This window comes from Pseudorasbora parva, chromosome 16 (genome assembly GCF_024679245.1).
Source record: "Pseudorasbora parva isolate DD20220531a chromosome 16, ASM2467924v1, whole genome shotgun sequence".
NCBI lineage: Eukaryota > Metazoa > Chordata > Actinopteri > Cypriniformes > Gobionidae > Pseudorasbora > Pseudorasbora parva.
In genome coordinates, this window is record NC_090187.1 from 27,582,012 (window position 1) to 27,601,441 (window position 19,430).

Genomic DNA, 19,430 nt, shown 5'->3' on the forward strand with positions numbered 1-19,430 from the left:
TGGATGCTGAAAAAAAAAACAGCAGTAGGTCTGTATACAGTCTACTAGTATGCAAAGCTAACATATAACCGGTGCAACTCTAGGTGAGACTTAATCAGTATTTTTGTCTTGTTTTTCCAAAAATAAACATTCTTACATTAAATATTCTTTAATAAAAAGACAAATTTTGTCGAGAGCCCAAATTGCATAAGATTGTCTCAGTCCTCAAGGATGGAACGGATACGTTACGTCTATACTGATGTATGGAATCTCACTTTGGAGACCAATCACCTTTGAGTGGTAACAAACCGAGCCGCAGAATATTGGCCATTGAGATTTGCATGCCAAGCCACTGCTACCCAGACATATGGGAGTAAGCCTGCTCGCACTCACTCATTCATGTTTTGCTGGGGTTCAGAGACAGGGAACCCGGCGTTGTTTCAGGTTTGTGGCAGGAGGAATATATAACGTCTCCATTCCCACATTGAGTCAGTCATGTTTGACATTACTTCGATACCGAAGTATTGGGGTCCCAATGGAAAGCGTAACAGCTTCTGAACTGTAATGAGTGTTGGAGACAAAGATGATGGCAAGCTGTAGCGTGGCCTTTTAGCAACTGCCCTCACACAGGTGTAACCTACCCATCGCCCCATGTAAGCCCAAAAATAGTCTGGGCTGGGGGTGGAAGGGACAGGTCGTAGCTGCTATTCCTCTTACGTGATGTTTTATGAGAAAAGTGCTTTGGTTCTTAATTCCCAGTTCTTCAACCATGACCAGTGTTGTTAATGCTGGGGAGGCGTGCCTAGTCCAATGGAGTGGGATGCTACGGAGGCCAAACCCTGTTGATAGGGAGGTAGATTGTGGTAGATACACATATGGACCAACCCGTGAGGAAGTGGAAGATCTCTGTGGTAGGTCCTGCCTAGTCAGGGATGGAACAACTACCACTGCAGAGACAGGGCAGAGCAGAAACTGCCCAAGGAAAGAAACAGCTTTACAGACAGGGAAACCATACTGTGAAAGAATATGCCTCTGCCATGTCTGACTGCTGAAAGATGCTGGAGGAGCTCAATTCAGGGTTTGCAGACTGGGGAACTCACATAAGGAGCCAAGTAGGCACTCATACACCAAAGCCCCGGCACTCCAAGCGAGAGACAGAGCCAGCATTTCCACACATTTCCTGGTTGAAAAGAAGCTGTCTCAACCCAGAGACTGTAGAATCTCGCGAAGTTGTTTTACGTGTCAACCAGCTCTGTAGATCTCTGCCAGAGTGATGCTATGTGTCAACGCCCAGGAGGGAAAAGCAACACCCCGAGTGGAGTAAGCCTTCACTCCGAGGGAAAACTGCTATGCCAAGGTGATGGCATCCACTATCAAGGGGGCCAACCTCTGACTCAAGAGAGCCTTTAACTTTTACTTCCCTTCCCTTTTCTAACGCAGACAAAGAGTTTCTGAAGCTCTGAGCACGGTTCATGTAAATGTGCAGTGCGCAAACTGGACACGGCAAAGCAAGGGCTAAGTATGCTTCCTCCAGGGGCAGTGCTTGCAAGTTCACCACCTGGTCTTAAAAGGGAGAGGTGGGAACTTCGGACTTGGGTCACAGGATCACGTGAGACAGGGCAGCCCATACTCAAGGCACGATTTGCTGACCAGAAATGCCTGCAGGTCCCCCACCCTCTTGAAAGAAGCAAGCGCAGTCAGGACTGTCTTTAGAGACGGGATCTTAAGCTCTTTCAGGAAGCAAATCACGGCTGGATGCACCCTCACACAGGCAGGAGAGCTCTTTAGAAAATAACATTTTCAAGCTCTTCCTCTTTTCAGGAATCAGCTTTATTTTGAAGGATGACTGGAACAGAGTGATCCCTGTATACAACCCTCGGCTCTGAAGCAAAATATGAATGAGTGAGTGAGAGGCAGCCTTGTATACCCATATGTCTGGGTAGGAGTGGCTCGCTATGCAAATCTCACTAGCCAATATCCATTGGCTCGTTTTGTTACCTCTCGAAGGTGATTGGGCCGTCAAATGAGACTCCAATATGTAAGTATCGACATAACGTCAAACGTGACTGACTAAATGCGACTTTAGAAATACACTGATTTAATTTTCTTACCCGTTATTTTAAGCATGAATCTAACAAGATTAAAATAATTTATTTTTAAATTTATATTCTTATCTTACACAATTTTGACTTATCAACTATATTTGTCTTTTTTCCTTAAAAACAAGATGGCAACACTGAATAAGAAAATGTTTTTGAGGGTGCAGATTACAGTTTGTATAAAGTAAATTACATTTTAGCATCATGAAAGTCTGGTTTAATAGAACAGAAGCTGTGATTTTTGTTTGGTTTGAGTAGTGGTTTACTTGTATAGTCTAAGTAGTGTGTTAGAGATAGTACTAACAGAACATGTACTAATCATTAGACATATGGTAAGGCATCTCATCATCACACTGTTGTATGATGGTGTGTGTATGTGCGTATATCTGCTGTGGTTCAGACCCACAACAGTTCTCTATCAAATTCTCAACGCATGACATGTAGCCCGGTCCTGAAGGGACACAGAATGCATGTTCATTTATGCATGTCCAAAACATGTCTCAGAGCATTGCTTTTTCTGCCCTCACCATCCTCCTTCACTGCTTTCCCTGGGGACAGGCTACTTATTACATTTAGCATTTATCTAAATAAGCGCTTGATTTAAGATCTTGTGGAATGGAAGTTAATGTCAAACCCTTTTAAAACATAGAAGTTGTTCTTGGAAGCCCTAACCTAAATCCATCAAGCTGTCAGTTCAAACACTCAAGCAAAGAGGTGTCCCCAACTGGGGGTGGTGAAGGGATGGTTGTCTGGGAGAAAAGTGGTGGAGTGGGACGCATGCCCCAGTTTTGTCACTTGTGATGGTACAGTGGCTGCTTTCTTCCTGTCTTCTAGCATACCACCTTCAGCATGAAGACACGGACTGGTTTGACAAACCCCGCCAGGGACACGGTGGACCAGAACTCGGACCAGACAGAAGACAGGTAAAGTGGTACCCACAGATTGTCCACTATGTAACTACCCTTCATAGTTTTAACCATAACAATTATTTATTGTCTTAAAAAGTCAATATCAATTCTATTTAAACTTCAACCCCTACTGTAAAGCTAACTCTAAAATGTGGTTATTATTCCAGGAACATGTGCTACTTCAACCCTAGTTGTCATGCAAACACATAGACATACTGTACTTATCTTTGAAAGAACCCCAAACCACCACATCTGTATGCGCATAGTTATTGCAAAATCTCTTTAAGAGCTTCAATCATTTGCTTCAGTATTGTATTTTCGTTGTTGCAGATAAAAGGCAGCTATTACCCCTTCCCACACACTCATATCAAACTACAACGGGACCCCAAGGACCACAGCATCTCAGGTATGTTTTCTCAGCAATTAATCAACAGAATACACAGCTAAAATTAGTTAATTAGGCTTCCAAACTAAATTACTGGAAGGAAAAAGCAATACAACAATTGTAATCTACCTCGTGGATGATGTATTGATGAAGAGATCACATTTAAAATGATACTGAGATGCTCTGATTAGGATCCAGTTACTAAGCCATTTATCAGCTAAACTGAATGTGGTGATTTCAGGGAGAGGGCTGGGAATCAGAGTTGTTGGCGGGAAAGAAGTTCCAGGGACCAACGGCGAGATCGGAGCCTACATCGCCAAGGTTTCAGTAGGAGGATGTGCCGATCAAATGGGAAAAGTTGTTGAAGGTAAGAACTTCTATTTTATTCAGTGCGATAATATTAGCAAGTTAAGTTCTCTTACATACATTGAGGGGTTAATGATGCAAAAGAGATGCAATAAATAGATAAGCAAGTTGTTTTAAAATGTATTTTAGTTTACCCAAAAAATGAAAATTCTATCATTAATTGCTTTAAAAAAACAAAAAAACAACAACACCTTTTAACATAATAAAACAAGCATGTATGAACACTTTTTTAACCCCTTAAAGGGTGAGTTCACCCAAAAATGAAAATTCTGTCGTTAATTACTCACCCTCGTGTCGTTCGACACCCGTAAGACCTCCGTCCATCTTCAGAACACAAATGAAGTTATTTTTGTTGAAATCCGATGGCTCAGAAAGGCCTCCATTGACACCAATGTCATTTCCTCTCTCAAGACCCATAAAAGGCACTAAAGACGTCTTTACAAAATCCATCTCACTACAGTGGTTCAACAATTATTTTATGTAGTGACGAGAATAGTTTTTGTGCGCAAAAAAAACCTAAATAACGACTTATATAGTGGTGGTTGATTTAAAAAAAAAAAAAGCTTTAGCTTCAAACCGTTATGAATCAGCAGTACGGATCGCCAAAGTCACGTGATTTTAGCAATTTGGCAGTTTGACACTAGGGGCCCTATTTTAACGATCTGAAACGCAAGTGTCAAAGCGCTAAGTGCAAGTAACTTTGTGGGCGGGTCTTGACGCTGTTGCTATTTTCCCGGGGGGATAAATGGCTCTTGAGCCCGGCGCAAATCTAAAATGGGTTGGTCTGAAGTAGCTTCATTATTCATAGGTGTGGTTTGGGCGTAACGTGAATAAACATATCAGAGCGTCATCCAACATTCCCTTTAAAAGCAGGTGCGCAAGTTTGCTATTATTATGGTGTATTTACCAGGCGCACGCCAGGAGCGGTTCACAGCTGAGGAGACTGATGTTCTTGTAAGAGCAGTGAAAGACAGAGAAATTGTGTTGTATGGGGATGGGAGAAACCCACCCAAAATAGCGTCGGTTAAACAGGCGTGGGAAGAAATAGCCACAATTGTTTTGAATAATTTGTAAGCTAGATTTATGCCTATATTTTCACATCTTCGTGGCACACCACAATGATTTCCGTCATCTCATGTGTTAAAATTTTTTAGTGTAACAATTTATGATTTGCAAAAATGACTTGCATCTGTGTAGATTACATGAGCAATGTGCGCGTTGTGCACGCTATACATTATGGTCAAGCATGCGTCCTTAAAATAGCATAATGAACAACGCGCAACGCGCAAAATTGTTTAATGGAACAGCAAAACAGCACCAGGGATTGTTTGCGCCGGAACACGCCTCCTTTTTTGCGCTGAACCGCCCAGGGAGCGCAAGTTCATTCACTAGTTTAGCAGCGTGCTTCTGTGGAAGTAAAAGCGCGCTTTGCGCGGGTGCAAAATAGGAATGACACATGCGTCGTGTACAAAGTCAATTGCGCTGTAGACGTTGAATGACTTTCAATTTTTTTAAGTCGACATTAATGTGATGAAAGTTGAGTCGACGTTGGCTAGTTGCTGATGACCTCATTAATGAACATATAATTCTGAACCTTGAGCAGAGATGCAAACACAGATTTTATTGTGCATCAGGACAGCTATAGCTTATGACACAGCACTGCCCATAAGGTTATTGGTCCTACATAACAGCTTTTGTATCAGTTATTTTGTCTTATGGTTGTTATATTTCTCACAGATTTCTGCTCGTTCTGAATAAGATTCAGATAAAGTAGCACAATAAAGATTACATGTATACGAATGCATTAGTGAGGGATTGCGTGTGAATTAATTCTACCTGCCAGAGTCTCTCTACTAAAAGTGAAGCTGTGAGTTTTAGTTATCAAGAAATATATGCTAGAACTTTTCAGTTTCTGAGCTATTTTATTGATAAATCACAGAACAGTGTCGACAGTACATTTCTGCTGCTACTGAATGTTTTTTTGTGAGGCGCGCATAGCAGGCATTAGTTTAGTATGATGATTAACTTACGTGTACAATAAGCGTGATCATTTTTGAGCATCCAGATGGTATAATCATACATGTCTTGTGGAGACCTCTCGGAGTATGCATTTGTCATTTTTAACTTTTGAAAACAGAGCATGCATGTAAGGAAATTGCTTATCCTGTTGCGCCCTCTATAGGCCAGCGACTAGTCGACGTCAAGCTTAAAGCGTCATGACAGAGCATTAAAGTCGACTAGTCGATTAGTCCACTAGTCAGGTCAACAGCATTAAATGCATTTTTTGACACGCAATCCGAATCATGAATCGACATGCTGATTCATAACAGTTCGAAGCTTTACAAAGAGGTGTTTTTAAAATAGGCCATCACTATATAAGTGATATAGTAAGACGCTTTGGATAAAAGCGTCTGCTAAATGCATAAATGTAAATGTAAATGTAAAATAAGTCTTTATTTAGGGTTTTTTTGTGGACAAAAACTATTATCGTCGCTTCATAAAATCATTGTTGAACCACTGTAGTGAGATGGGCTTTGTAAAGACGTCTTTAGTGCCTTTTATGGGTCTTGAGAGAGGAAATGACATTGGTGTCAATGAAGGCCTGTCTGAGCCATTGGATTTCAACACAAATATTTTCATTTGTGTTCCGAAGATAAATGGAGGTCTTTCGGGTGTCGAACGACATGAGGGTGAGTAATTAATTAATTAATTTTCATTTTTGGGTGAAGTCACCCAAAAAGTGTAAATACATGCTTCTTTTATTATCTCAAAAGGTGTTGTTTTTTGTTTTTTTAAAGCAAGAGTCAGCACATTCATTCATTTTAAGCATTCAGTATTCTTTCAAAGGAAGTGTCTAATTTGGGAAGCCATTTCTCATTTTAACGGGGACGCTGCTGTTGTGGTATGATTGCTCTCCTTGTTGACTCTGCTGGCTCAGCATATCTTGTCAATTTGGATGAGCTCCTCTGAGAGTAGCTCAGCTTCCTGAACATGTTTTTGCTTGTTTGTGTTTGACTCTTTCATAACTTGTGATTTTAGAAAATGAATTTTTCCTTAAGAGTGTCAAAACTTTGGTATATTTGTTTCATGCCTGAAATAAGCACCAGTCTGCTAGTAAATTACACAAGCATCTGTTCTCTATCTTAAGTATGCATTTCCCTTGATAGAATACAATGTCTGCTGCCACAGAGGAAAAAGTGCTAGAGAGCAGATTTAATAGCTGATAACTATAGCAATATTATTGTTAGGGCCAAAAACTGAATGCATGCACAATTGCACAATGCATACTCATATCCATGCATTTCAAGTATGTGTGCTTGTAGCATATAACAGTGATCTTATATCAGTAACACACTGGCTAAATAAGGATACATTTTTTAACCATATTAAGAATTCATTTTCAACAATAATGTTGGGGTATAAGGTAAAATATTACTTAGCTATGCTTTGAATGCTCATTTGTATATAGCTCTTTTCAGCAAATGAACCGAATATGATTCCACTTTAATGCTCACCCTATTTTCAGCATATGAAACGAATATGAGTCCAGATTAACCATGAATCATTTAGATAGTTCAAAGCTGAAGTGATGATTTTGGCCTAGTGGTAATCTTGCAGCGTGATAAAGAGATATGACTAAGATACTTGCTGAACATTTGAGGTTTTTGAGTGGAAACTAAAGGGGTTGATTGTGTAGTGATGAACAGAGATTTGAATGATGTCCTGTTGTTATCAGCCGCTGAAGCGCTCCGTATGCAAAAGACCTATCTGAAGACGCGCTTCCATTTGTGTAAGTGCCCGGTGTTTGGCTTGAAGTGGGCTTTAGTTTGCAGTGATACTTTTTGAATACATGTTTTCTTTCACCTCTGCACTTGTTTCGGTCCCTGATGCTCCGGGACTATTTTCTTGTAGTGAGTGGAGTGCTCAGGGAAGCATGCTATTGAAGAAGTGTGTATGTTTTTTTATGTTTGTAGGTGACTCAGTGATTGCTTCTTTTGGATTTCCTCTCAGGAATCACAATAGCAAATCTACCTGTCTATCTGTGTGTGAATCTATCATCATAGTTGTTGACATGTTTCCCTAATATACAGCACTTTCACTTTGTTAGTGACGCCAAACCAAACTCTCAATTTGAGGCTTTTAAAAATAAACATGCTGTTGGTGACTTTAAGTAACAACATATCTTCTTAATGCTTTCCATAACATACAGACATACAGATCTTTTAGCCAAAACACACTGTATCTTTTTTTTTTATTTTTTTTATGGATGCTTGTTTCCGCCACAGAAAAAAAAAAAAAAAAAAAAAAAAAAAAAAAAAAAAAACATTTTAACAATCCTTAAAGGGATAGTTCACTTTAAAATGAAAATTCTGTCATCCTTTAATCACCCTCAAGTTGTTTCTAACCTGTATGAATATCTTTCTTCAGCTGAACACAAGGGAAGATGTTTTAAAGAATGTCAGTAACAAAACAGTTAACTGGAGCCATTGACTTCCATAGTAAAAAAAAAAACTATGGAAGTCAATGATTCCAGTTAACTGATTGGTTACTGACATTCTTCAAAATGTCTTCCCTTGTGTTCAGCTGAAGAACGAAATTCATACAGGTTTGAAACTACTTGAGGGTGAGTATTCTGACTTTATGCAAATTGCGACTTTATATCACCAAATTCTGACTTTTATTTGCAATTGCGAGTTTATATTTTGCAATTCTGACTTTATAACTGATAATTGCAAGTTAATGTCATAATTCTGACTTTATAACTCGCAATTGCGACTTTACATCACACAATTTTTGACTTTGAAACAAGCATTTGCGAGTCAGAATTCGAGAAAAAAAGTTGAGAGATTGAAGTTGAGAGACACAAGAGTTGTGAGATTAAAAAGTCGCAATAAGCTTTTCAATTTTTCATTCTGTGGCAGAAACAAGCTTCTATATTTTTTACTGTTCTAACCTAATACATGTATTTCAGCCACTGTTTCTAATGGCATATGTTTTGTTCCTCAGGAATGCAGGTTCTGGAGTGGAATGGAATCTCTCTGCTGGGAAAGACTTATGAAGAGGTGCAAAGCATTGTGGGTCAGCAGTATGGAGAGGCAGAAATATGTGTGCGCCTGTAAGTTAAAATCATGTATTCAATGTTCAAGTCTCAATCTAGTCCACAACACTAACAAAAATGTACAATGTTAATGCCACTTTTTTATGTGGACGATGGTTGTATAACCATCGTATATTGTACAATATAATCAATAATTGATCACAATCTGAATAATTATCAAATACAAAATATTACTAATACAATGTAATACTAATAATATTAATAATACATGCAATGCCCTCATTAGCATTATACACTAAAAAAAAATCCATTTACAAATACACACTAAATACTCTCATATTACATCAAATCCATACTCCAAGCTAATAATTCCAATATGTTACAAATAAGACATTACATTAAATAAAATAAGTAAATATATAAAAAGTATGTCTGTTCATGTACCCAAATAAGTACATATACACATGCCATACATACACACTTACCTAAAAGATTATTAGGAACACCATGCTAATACTGTGTTTGACCCCTTTTGCCTTAGAACTGCCTTAATTCTACGTGGCATTGATTCAACAAGGTGCTGAAAGCATTCTTTAGAAATGTTGGCCCATAATGATAGGATAGCATCTTGCAGTTGATGGAGATTTGTGGGATGCACATCCAGGGCACGAAGCTCCCGTTCCACCACATCCCAAAGATGCTCTATTGGGTTGAGATCTGGTGACTGTGGGGGCCATTTTAGTACAGTGAACTCATTGTCATGTTCAAGAAACCAAACTGAAATGATTCGAGCTTTGTGATATGGTGCATTATCCTGCTGGAAGTAGCCATCAGAGGATGGGTACATGGTGGTCATAAAGGGATGGACATAGTCAGAAACAATACTCAGGTAGGCCGTGGCATTTAAACAAAGGCCAACTGGCAGTAAGGGGCCTAAAGTGTGCCAAGAAAACATCCCCCACACCATTACACCACCACCACCAGCCTGCACAGTGGTAACAAGATCATGACAGATCCATGTTCTCATTCTGTTTACGCCAAATTCTGACTCAACTGTCCAATTTTGATGAGCTTGTGCAAATTGTAGCCTCTTTTTCCCATTTGTTGTGGAGATGAGTGGTACCTGGTGGGGTCTTCTGCTGTTCTAGCCCATCCGCCTCAAGGTTGTGCGTGTTGTGGCTTCACAAATGCTTTGCTGCATACCTCGGTTGTAACGAGTGGTTATTTCAGTCAAAGTTGCTCTTCTATCAGCTTGACTCAGTTGGTCCATTCTCCTCTGACCTCTAGCATCAACAAGGTATTTTCGACCACAGGACTGCTGCATACTGGATGTTTTTCCCTTTTCACACCATTCTTTGTAAACCCTAGAAATGTTTGTTTGTGAAAATCCCAGTAACTGAGCAGATTGTGAAATACTCAGACCGGCTTGTCTGGCACCAACAACCATGCCACGCTCAAAATTGCTTAAATCACCTTTCTTTCCCATACTGACATTCAGTTTGGAGTTCAGGAGATTGTTTGACCAGGACTGCCATGTGATTGGTTGATTAGATAATTGCATTAATGAAAAATTGAACAGGTGTTCCTAATAATCCTGTAGGTGATTGTATTTGTACGTCCCTATACATATACTGTACATACAGTGCATACACACAGTGGCGCCCCCAGAAATATGATACACAGATATACACATATATACCCATATACGTACACTCTTATAAAAAGGTACAAAAGCTGTCACTGGGGCGGTACCTTTTCAAAAGGTACACTTTTGTACCTAAACGGTGCACATTGGTACCTTAAATGTACATACTAGTACATAAAGTGTACATATTAGTACCTAAAATGAACAAAAATGTACCTTTTATAAAGGTACTACCTGAGTGACAGCTTTTGTACCTTTTTTCTGAGAGTGTATATACCTGTCCATAATTCAGAACATCTGAAAATAAGGTGTTTTTAATTTCCAGCCTTCATATATAACTTATAAATGATTAAATACAAAATTAATAGTAGTTATTAAGATTAATGTGTTTTGGAATTGGTAAAATGTGCCTGGGGGGAAAAATGTGATCAGAAAATCAATGTGCCTAATAATTCTGCACGCAGTGTACATATTCACACTATTCTGCACATGCCTCAAATCAGGGTGCAGTTGTAGAGCCTTAATCGCTGCAGGAATAAAATATCTAAAGTATATTTCCTTCTTACACTGAGGAGGAATCAACCTCCTACTAAATGTACTCCCATGAGCACCAACAATACTATTTAATGGATGAGCAGTTTTACCCATAATGACTGAGAGTTTGGCTAGGATTCTCCTCTCCATCACAACCTCCAGCGGATTAAGACTAGTCCCCAAAACAGAGCTGGCTTTATTTAGCTTTTTTTCAGTCTATTTACGTCACTGATCCTGATTCCACTTCCCCAGCACATAACAGCATAGAAAAGAACTGCAGGCACAACAAATGCTGTACATTATAAATTCTATAATTCACTCGTTTAAAATAATATAACCTTATGCACTACTTTATCTCTGTGTCTGATTTAAAGCTGGCACAATTCTAACATTCTGAAATAACCTTCTTTATTATCCTTTTAGTCAAATATTGCACTGCAAACATCAATAACAGCTTCAACTTGTCAATGCTGACAAGGGTAATCCATGGCTAGATGTACATTAAACAACTTGAATTAACAACATTACATTAACTAACAATATTAGTTTCCCAGTATATATATATATATATATATATATATATATATATATATATATATATATATATATATATATATATATATATATATATATATATATATATACATTTGTATGAAAGAAAATAATTTTAAAATGTAATTTATTGATGTGATGGCAAAGCTGAATTTTCAGCATCATTACTCCAGTCTTTAGTGTCACAAGTTCTAAAATGCAGATTTGGTGCTCACAAATTCCTTATTATTATCAATTTTGAAATAGGCCTATATGTAAGCTATTCATATACCATGTTGGATGAATATGCTATATCAAAATTCCATGGTTTTACCACCTGATCCCCTCTCTGTACCGTGATAGTACAGTGCTTTTTTTGTAAGGGCATATAGTTTCACACAGTCATTTAAGACACTTGGAAAATTGTCAGGTTCAGTTTGTGCCATAATAAGTGTTGTTATGCTGATTTAACTATCAGATATGTACTACAATGCTGTGACCCTGGAATATTTAAGCCACTATGCTAATACAGTTGCCATATTGACTCCTTTTTAGAGACCTAAACATGCTCTCCAGCGCAGAGCACCCACAACAACTGGAGCTGAATACTCAGCAGAGAGCTGGTAAGTGTCTTGAATATTTCATTTTTCCCTTCACACTTACATGTCTTGATGCCTTTATTGAGCTTTTCACTCGGCTTTCTTTAAGGTAAATGAGTCCACTTTGCAACGGTGTTGGCCATGCACACACTCCAAAGTACTTGAATGGGGAAAGACTAAATATTAAACAAAAACCGTTGGCTAGGTTTCAATACATTTCTGTATTCTGTATATATTGTATTCTGTACAAAATTTAGCTTCTTGAACAGGCTAAAAGAGACATTTTCAGATCCAGATCCAGCTAATATGCATAAGACAATGCTTTTTCTATAAAGTAATTTGGAAAACACTTTATTTTAAAGTACAGTTACTGAGTATCAACTAGTTGCTTATTAGCATGCATATTACTAGGGTATTGGCTGTTTATTAGTACTTATAAAGCATATATTAATGCCTTATTCTGCAAGACCTTATTCTACATCCCTTAATCCTACCCAAAACCTTGCTAACTATAAATAAGCAGTACATGTTTATTGAGGCAAAAGTCATAGTTAATAGTGAATATGTGTTTCCCATACTAAAGTGTTACCGTAATTTGCTATTTTAACTGGAAGGTGACTTCCTTTCCTAGAGCTTCTTTAGCACGTCTTCTTGCACTCCTGACCATGGAAAAGGTGTTTGTATTGAACAGTTGGTTGAAAAGGGTTTGTTTTGTGTTATAGCTGTTGTGTGTGTGTGTGTGTGTATGTTTTTTTTGAAATATCAGGACACAAATGTGTATATTGACACAGGTATTACAAGAAGAGGGTAAAATATGAGGACATTAACCATGCCCCCAATTTTTTAAATGCTTATAAATCATACACGAGAAGTTTTTTTTTTTTTTTTTTTTGAGAAAGTAAAAATGCAGAATGTTTCCTTTGATTGGTAGGTTTAGGGGTAGGGCAGTGTAAGGGGATAGAAAATACGGTTTGTACAGTATAAAAACCATTACGCCTATGGAATGTCCCCACATTTCACAAAAACAAGTGTGTGTGTGTGTGTGTGTGTGTGTGTGTGTGTGTGTGTGTGTGTGTGTGTGTGTGTGTGTGTGTGTGTGTGTGTGTGTGTGTGTGTGTGTGTGTGTGTGTGTGTGTGTGTGTGTGTGTGTGTGTGTGTGTGTGTGTGTGTGTTGTAGGTGAGCGTCAGCGCTCTCCAGGTGTAGACCCAAAGCAGCTGGCTGCAGAGCTGCAGAAGGTGTCCCAGCAGCAGGCTCCTGCCTCCGTGCTGTCTGCTCTAGAGAGAGCAGGACACTTGCACTCTGGCACCGGATCTGCCGCTTCCAGTGGTGTCCCCAGCCCTGGGCAACCCGGGTCCCCTTCAATAAACAAGAAGCGCCATAGTAGCAAGGTACTGTATGTGTAAAGGTGTGAAGTAAGGTGCCTCTGCATATGCCTCATATATAGTATGCTGTACATACAGTAAATGTTGTGTCTGTATAGGGAACTGCAAATTCTTATTTTTTGATTTGATTTCCATTATTTTGTTTTTCAGTCAGCAGAGGTTCTGAAGCCACAACCACATCCAATCACTGGTGAAATACAAGTAAGCCTGTACAATTTCACAACAAACTACTTACATGAACTATACAAGACTATTCTAAAGTTAATTTGAATGATGTGGTTATGTTTTGACTGTTTGCATGATGTAAGCCAGTCATTATTCCAATTTCCAGATATTTGAATATGGCAAATATTTCATCATGTATTAATCACAATTTGGCAACATGTAAACAGTTTTGGAATATCTTTAGTAAAAAACAAACAAACAAAAAAAAAAAATACCCAAAAAATATAATTTAAGTATAAATTATATAATAAGTGTACTATAAGTACTATATATCTTTTTTTTGAGGATAAACAAATATTTAGCAATTCATGTTCTTACCTGTTACTCTTAAAGGTAGGGTTGGCAATGTTTTTCATAAACACTTTTTGTTACACTGATTGAAACTCTCTTCATATCCTGGTACAAATCAATAATATAATTGGTCTAAATATTACAACAACTATGGGAGGCCGTTTCAGCATAAAAACGTTCCAACGTTACTCGTCATAATTATATTTTTACTAGTAACAATTCAATTAAAGAGCTCTATAATTCAATTTGTACTAGTAACAATTACAATTATAGCGCTCTATAATTGTATTATTACTAGGAACAATTATGATTATAGAGCTCTCTAATTCAATTGTTACTAGTAACAATTATGATTATAGAGCTCTCTAATTCAATTGTTACTAGTAACAATTCCAATTAGAGAGCTCTACAATTCATTTATTACTAGTCATATGTCTCCATTGACTTCCATTCATTTTTAATTATAGAGCTCTGTAATTCAATTGTTACTAGTAACAATTGGGATTATAGAGCTCTCTAATTGAATTGTTACTAGTAACAATTGGGATTATAGAGCTCTGTAATTCAATTGTTACTAGTAACAATTACGATTAGAGAGCGCTCTAATTGAATTGTTACTAGTAACAATTCAATTAGAGAGCTCTGTAATTCAAATATAGAGCTCTGCAATTACACATATCCTTAATGTGTATTTTTACTAGTAATAAATCATTTGAAGAGCTCTGTAATCCAATTGTTACTAGTAACAATTCAATTAGAGAGCTCTCTAATCGTAATTGTTACTAGTAACAATTGAATTACAGAGCTCTATAATCCCAATTGTTACTAGTAACAATTCAATAAGAGAGCTCTACAATTGTAATTGTTACTAGTAACAATTCAGTTAGAGAGCTCTATAATCCCAATTGTTACTAGGAACAATTGAATTACAGAGCTCTATAAATAAAAATGAATGGAAGTCAATGGAGACATATGACTAGTAATAAATGAATTGTAGAGCTCTCTAATTGGAATTGTTACTAGTAACAATTGAATTAGAGAGCTCTATAATCATAATTGTTACTAGTAATAATACAATTATAGAGCTCTGTAATTGTAATTGTTACTAGTAAAAATTGAATTATAGAGCTCTGTAATTGTAATTGTTACTAGTAAAAATTGAATTATAGAGCTCTTTAATTGAATTGTTACTAGTAAAAATATAATTACGACGAGTAACGCTGGAACGTTTTTATGCTGAAACGGCCTCCCATACAACAACAACAAAAATTACTTCTGTAGAAGTCTTCTGTAGAAGTCTCTGTCCGATTGCAATGATAGGATGTCCTACCTCCTGGTCGATGTATGTATTTGCATACCTCCGCGCACCCTATTCACGCAGACATCACATTAGGTTTTATACAAACAGCCACCTTTTACAGTTCCTCCTAAAAAAAAACGTATACTCACTACAAGCTTCTGTTTACGGCATGTCATAGTTACCTTAATTTCAAGATGGCAACATGTGACATTCAACACGGAGCAGTTAGCATCCTCAGACTCAGAATTATGCGTTTCTATAGCAAGACTATCAACGCCAAAATCAAGTCAGAGCTCTAAGTTGTTTACATTCATTATTTTAGTATTGTTATGTCCTTTGAGACGTGAAGTAATTTAACACCGTCTCTCGTGACGCTTTGCAGACTCTGCTGTGTGTTAATGTGTTTTAAAGAAGCCGTGGCTTTGGAGACGCTCTAAAGGGAGGGTGGGATCTTATGCTTGCTATTGCTAGCCTCTCTGCAAATGCCTACCCTACCTTTAAGTATTTGCAGCATCCCAGTGCTATTTTGTTCAATTTGAATGGGCTGCCTTTAGTATTGTGTGTCATATAATTATCTTTCCCTCAGCTTCAAATCAACTATGACAGGAATATGGGCAACCTGATTGTTCACGTGCTGCAAGCAAGAAACCTTGCCCCTAGAGAAAACAATGGATACACAGACCCTTTCGTTAAGGTCTATCTCTTGCCAGGGAGAGGGTGAGTGTCTGTGTGTTTATGGCTGTGTGTGTGTGTGTTGTGTGTGTGTGTGTGTGTGTGTGTGTGTGTGTGTGTGTGTGTGTGTGTGTGTGTGTGTCTGTGTGTGTGTCTGTGTCTGTGTGTGTGCGTGTGTGCTTATTAAATTAATAGAGTGAAGAATGAAAGACTTAGAGGCTCTCTACAGTACCTGTATATATTTTATGTTTGTCCTTGTCTGCACATATAAGTGTTGTAATTTTAATTAATTTGTTGTCTAATTTTTCCCTTTTAAGTTACTTGAATCCTGAGTTAATTAATTTCCCTTTTTGGGGATAGCTCCTGATGTTGTTTTACTCCCAGTCTTCCAAAAATTATCTTTGAAAATCCCTTTTTTTGTCTCCAATATCCAGATTCTAGATATAATGACATGTATAAAAATCACTCCTTAATAATTGGAATGAAACTAAGGTGTATAAAGTGTTTCATAATCAATTGAAACGCTGGATGGCAGAATAAAAAAGTTACCTGTAATAACTGGACAAAAGGTCCCCTTTCCTGTGCAGAAGTCCTTACCTCTTTAGTGCAGAAATGACTTATTGGAAGGCTAAAGTGGAAGAGATCTTCTTTAGAGAAGTCAATTTTTATTAGCTTAGCCTTCCTCTCTTAACATGCTACCAAGTAATCAAGCTCAGTGTCTCAGACTGCGGAGACGGCACAATCGATATGGCTTCCACCACTATGGGGTGTGTAATGCTATATCTGCCATCTCCTAATGGCCATATCTGCAGCGTTTATGAGATTAGTTCCTATTACCTGCACATATGATCTTTCCGTCTGCCGCTAAAAGCTCGGCAGCGGCGACTCCACCCAAACTACGACTTTTCGCGAAGGGTTTCTGTCTACCCTTTCCTTGGATTCTCTGACTGTTGTCTGTTTGTCTGTCTACTTTTACTTTGCATTCCATACAAATCCCCGGATTGGTTCAGACAAGTCATGGTTGTCCAGAACGCAAGGTAGCGTGGCGATTCTTTTTCTTTTCATTTGACTTTTTCATTGGTGCGTGGGTGTGTGTGTTTGGATTTCCTTTCTTTCATTATCTAGCTGTCATTCATGTGGTGAAACCTACTGCGTCATCTGTGAAGTGTCTCAGATCTACCTCAAAGCAACCTCTACCTCTGAAGTTTTTGATGTGAAGTCAATACATTCTTGAAATGATTCCCTCGAAGCAAGTAAATATTAAGTACAGTTGTGCAACTCTACCATTGTTTAAATTCACATCAGCTCATTGTAAGAGTCTACCGCTACTGTATGTTTGCATAGATTGCCCATATACTCATGTAGAAGTAGACATTTTTCCATATTTTAATCTGTGATCTGATAATGTCATCATCATCGCTGGTGGCATGGACCATAGAAGCATTGGTGTTGCCTCTTATGAGGTCATCTGTTTATGAAACTCCACTATCCTCAAGTGTGGCTAAATTAATTTGCTATATATCAATTGAAAGGCATAATCTAAGTCTGTTGCTCCTCATATCCTCTCTCAACATGATGACCTCTCAGTGCTGAGAACAAGAGAAGGACTAAATATATCCAGAAGACTCAGAACCCAGAGTGGAACCAGACTGTCATTTATAAAAATATCCATCTGGAGCAGGTAATAACAACATTCAATATTTAATTATAATATTTAATAGAGTCAGAATTTGGTGTAAACAGAATGAGAACATGGATCCATCATGCCTTGTTACCACTGTGCAGGCTGGTGGTGGTGGTGTAATGGTGTGGGGGATGTTTTCTTGGCACACTTTAGGCCCCTTACTGCCAATTGGGCTTCGTTTAAATGCTACGGCCTACCTGAGCATTGTTTCTGACAATGTCCATCCCTTTATGACCACCATGTACCCATCCACTGATGGCTACTTCCAGCAGGATAATGCACCATGTCACAAAGCTCGAATCATTTCAAATTGGTTTCTTGAACATGACAATGAGTTCACTGTACTAAAATGGCCCCCATAGTCTCCAGATGTAAAACCAATAGAGCATATTTGGGATGTGGTGGAACGGGAGCTTTGTGCCCTGGATGTGCATCCCACAAATCTCCATCAACTGCAAGATGCAATCCTATCATTATGGGCCAACATTTCTGAAGAATGCTTTCAGCACCTTGTTGAATCAATGCCACGTAGAATTAAGGCAGTTCTGAAGGCAAAAGGGGGTCAAACACAGTATTAGTATGGTGTTCCTAATAATCTTTTAGGTAAGTGTATATATATATATATATATATATATATATATATATATATATATATATATATATATATATATATATATATATATATATATATATATAAAATACATTATAACAGATAAATGTATTATGTTACCATTCAAATGTTGGGTCATTTAGGTAATTTTTATTTTATTATTTAGCAAGCAAACATCAAATTGATCAATATATATGTGTGCGTGTGTGTGTGCGTGTGTGTGTGTGTGTGTGTGTGTGTGTGTGTGTGTGTGTGTGTGTGTGTGTGTGTGTGTGTGCGTGCGTGTGTGTGTGTGTGTGTGTGTGTGTGCGTGTGTGTGTGTGTGTGTGTGTGTGTGATTTTTTTCATCAAACATTTTGTTATAAACATTTGCCAGTGCTACTTATCTCTTCTAATGAGATAACATCAGTAAAAGATTATATTTATATAAAAAATTATATTCTTTCTCACTTGTTTTTTAAATTACTCTAGTCATTTTTTCACGTGAAATTCATCTTTCATCTCATTCTTTCGCTTCCTCCCTCTTTCTCTTGCTATATATGCAATGTTCTATATAGTCCAAGTTATATGCACAGAATGTATTACATGTAATTACTAGTCTAAGACACAAGGGAAGTTTGACATCCCAGTCACATCTCCCATGTGTCCCATTTTTTTTCCATCCAAACTTGCCATTCTATTCTTGAAAACACTGAAAGTTGACCCAGTTTTGCTGTCATTGCTAATGCTGTTTACTGATTCACAGATTTCAAGTTAAAATATGTTTGTGCACTGCCTTCATGAATTATGTCTTCATCTGACTGAAAATGTGTGTGTGTGTGTTCGGTTCAGCTGAAGAAGAAAACTCTGGAGGTTACTGTGTGGGATTATGACAGATATTCCTCAAATGATTTCCTGGGAGAAGTGAGTGCTGCTGGATAATTGTCATTCCGTGCACCAAAAATATATGGCTGAGATAAACATAATATGCACTGAATCAATTCCTTAAATGTGATTCAAAGTATGCTAGCATTTTGTCTTCTCTTCCTTTTTTTATTGAATTTGTAATACTTAAGTCATTCTAGCTTCTGTCAGTATCTATTTACATTATTATCGACGGAAGAATAGTTTATGGTTGAGTAAAGGGAAGAAATTTCTCTGAAGTCAGATGACTAAATATA

At 37.8% G+C, this 19,430-nt stretch overlaps 1 protein-coding gene across 4 annotated transcripts in view; it reads left to right on the top strand.

The window, feature by feature from the left end:
• The window catches only part of pclob (piccolo presynaptic cytomatrix protein b), a 112,497-nt gene that overhangs the window by 78,599 nt on the left and 14,468 nt on the right, over positions 1 to 19,430 (top strand). For 3 of the 4 annotated variants that reach the window (XM_067420143.1, XM_067420142.1, XM_067420145.1), the window contains 11 exons: positions 2,913 to 3,001; positions 3,317 to 3,392; positions 3,613 to 3,738; positions 8,745 to 8,853; positions 12,062 to 12,129; positions 13,283 to 13,494; positions 13,639 to 13,689; positions 15,891 to 16,021; positions 16,987 to 17,013; positions 17,564 to 17,657; positions 19,102 to 19,173. In XM_067420143.1, coding sequence (XP_067276244.1) covers positions 2,913 to 3,001; positions 3,317 to 3,392; positions 3,613 to 3,738; positions 8,745 to 8,853; positions 12,062 to 12,129; positions 13,283 to 13,494; positions 13,639 to 13,689; positions 15,891 to 16,021; positions 16,987 to 17,013; positions 17,564 to 17,657; positions 19,102 to 19,173 — 1,055 coding nt within the window. The remainder of the gene's footprint in view (positions 1 to 2,912; positions 3,002 to 3,316; positions 3,393 to 3,612; positions 3,739 to 8,744; positions 8,854 to 12,061; positions 12,130 to 13,282; positions 13,495 to 13,638; positions 13,690 to 15,890; positions 16,022 to 16,986; positions 17,014 to 17,563; positions 17,658 to 19,101; positions 19,174 to 19,430) is intronic. The other variant, XM_067420144.1, reaches the window with a different exon arrangement.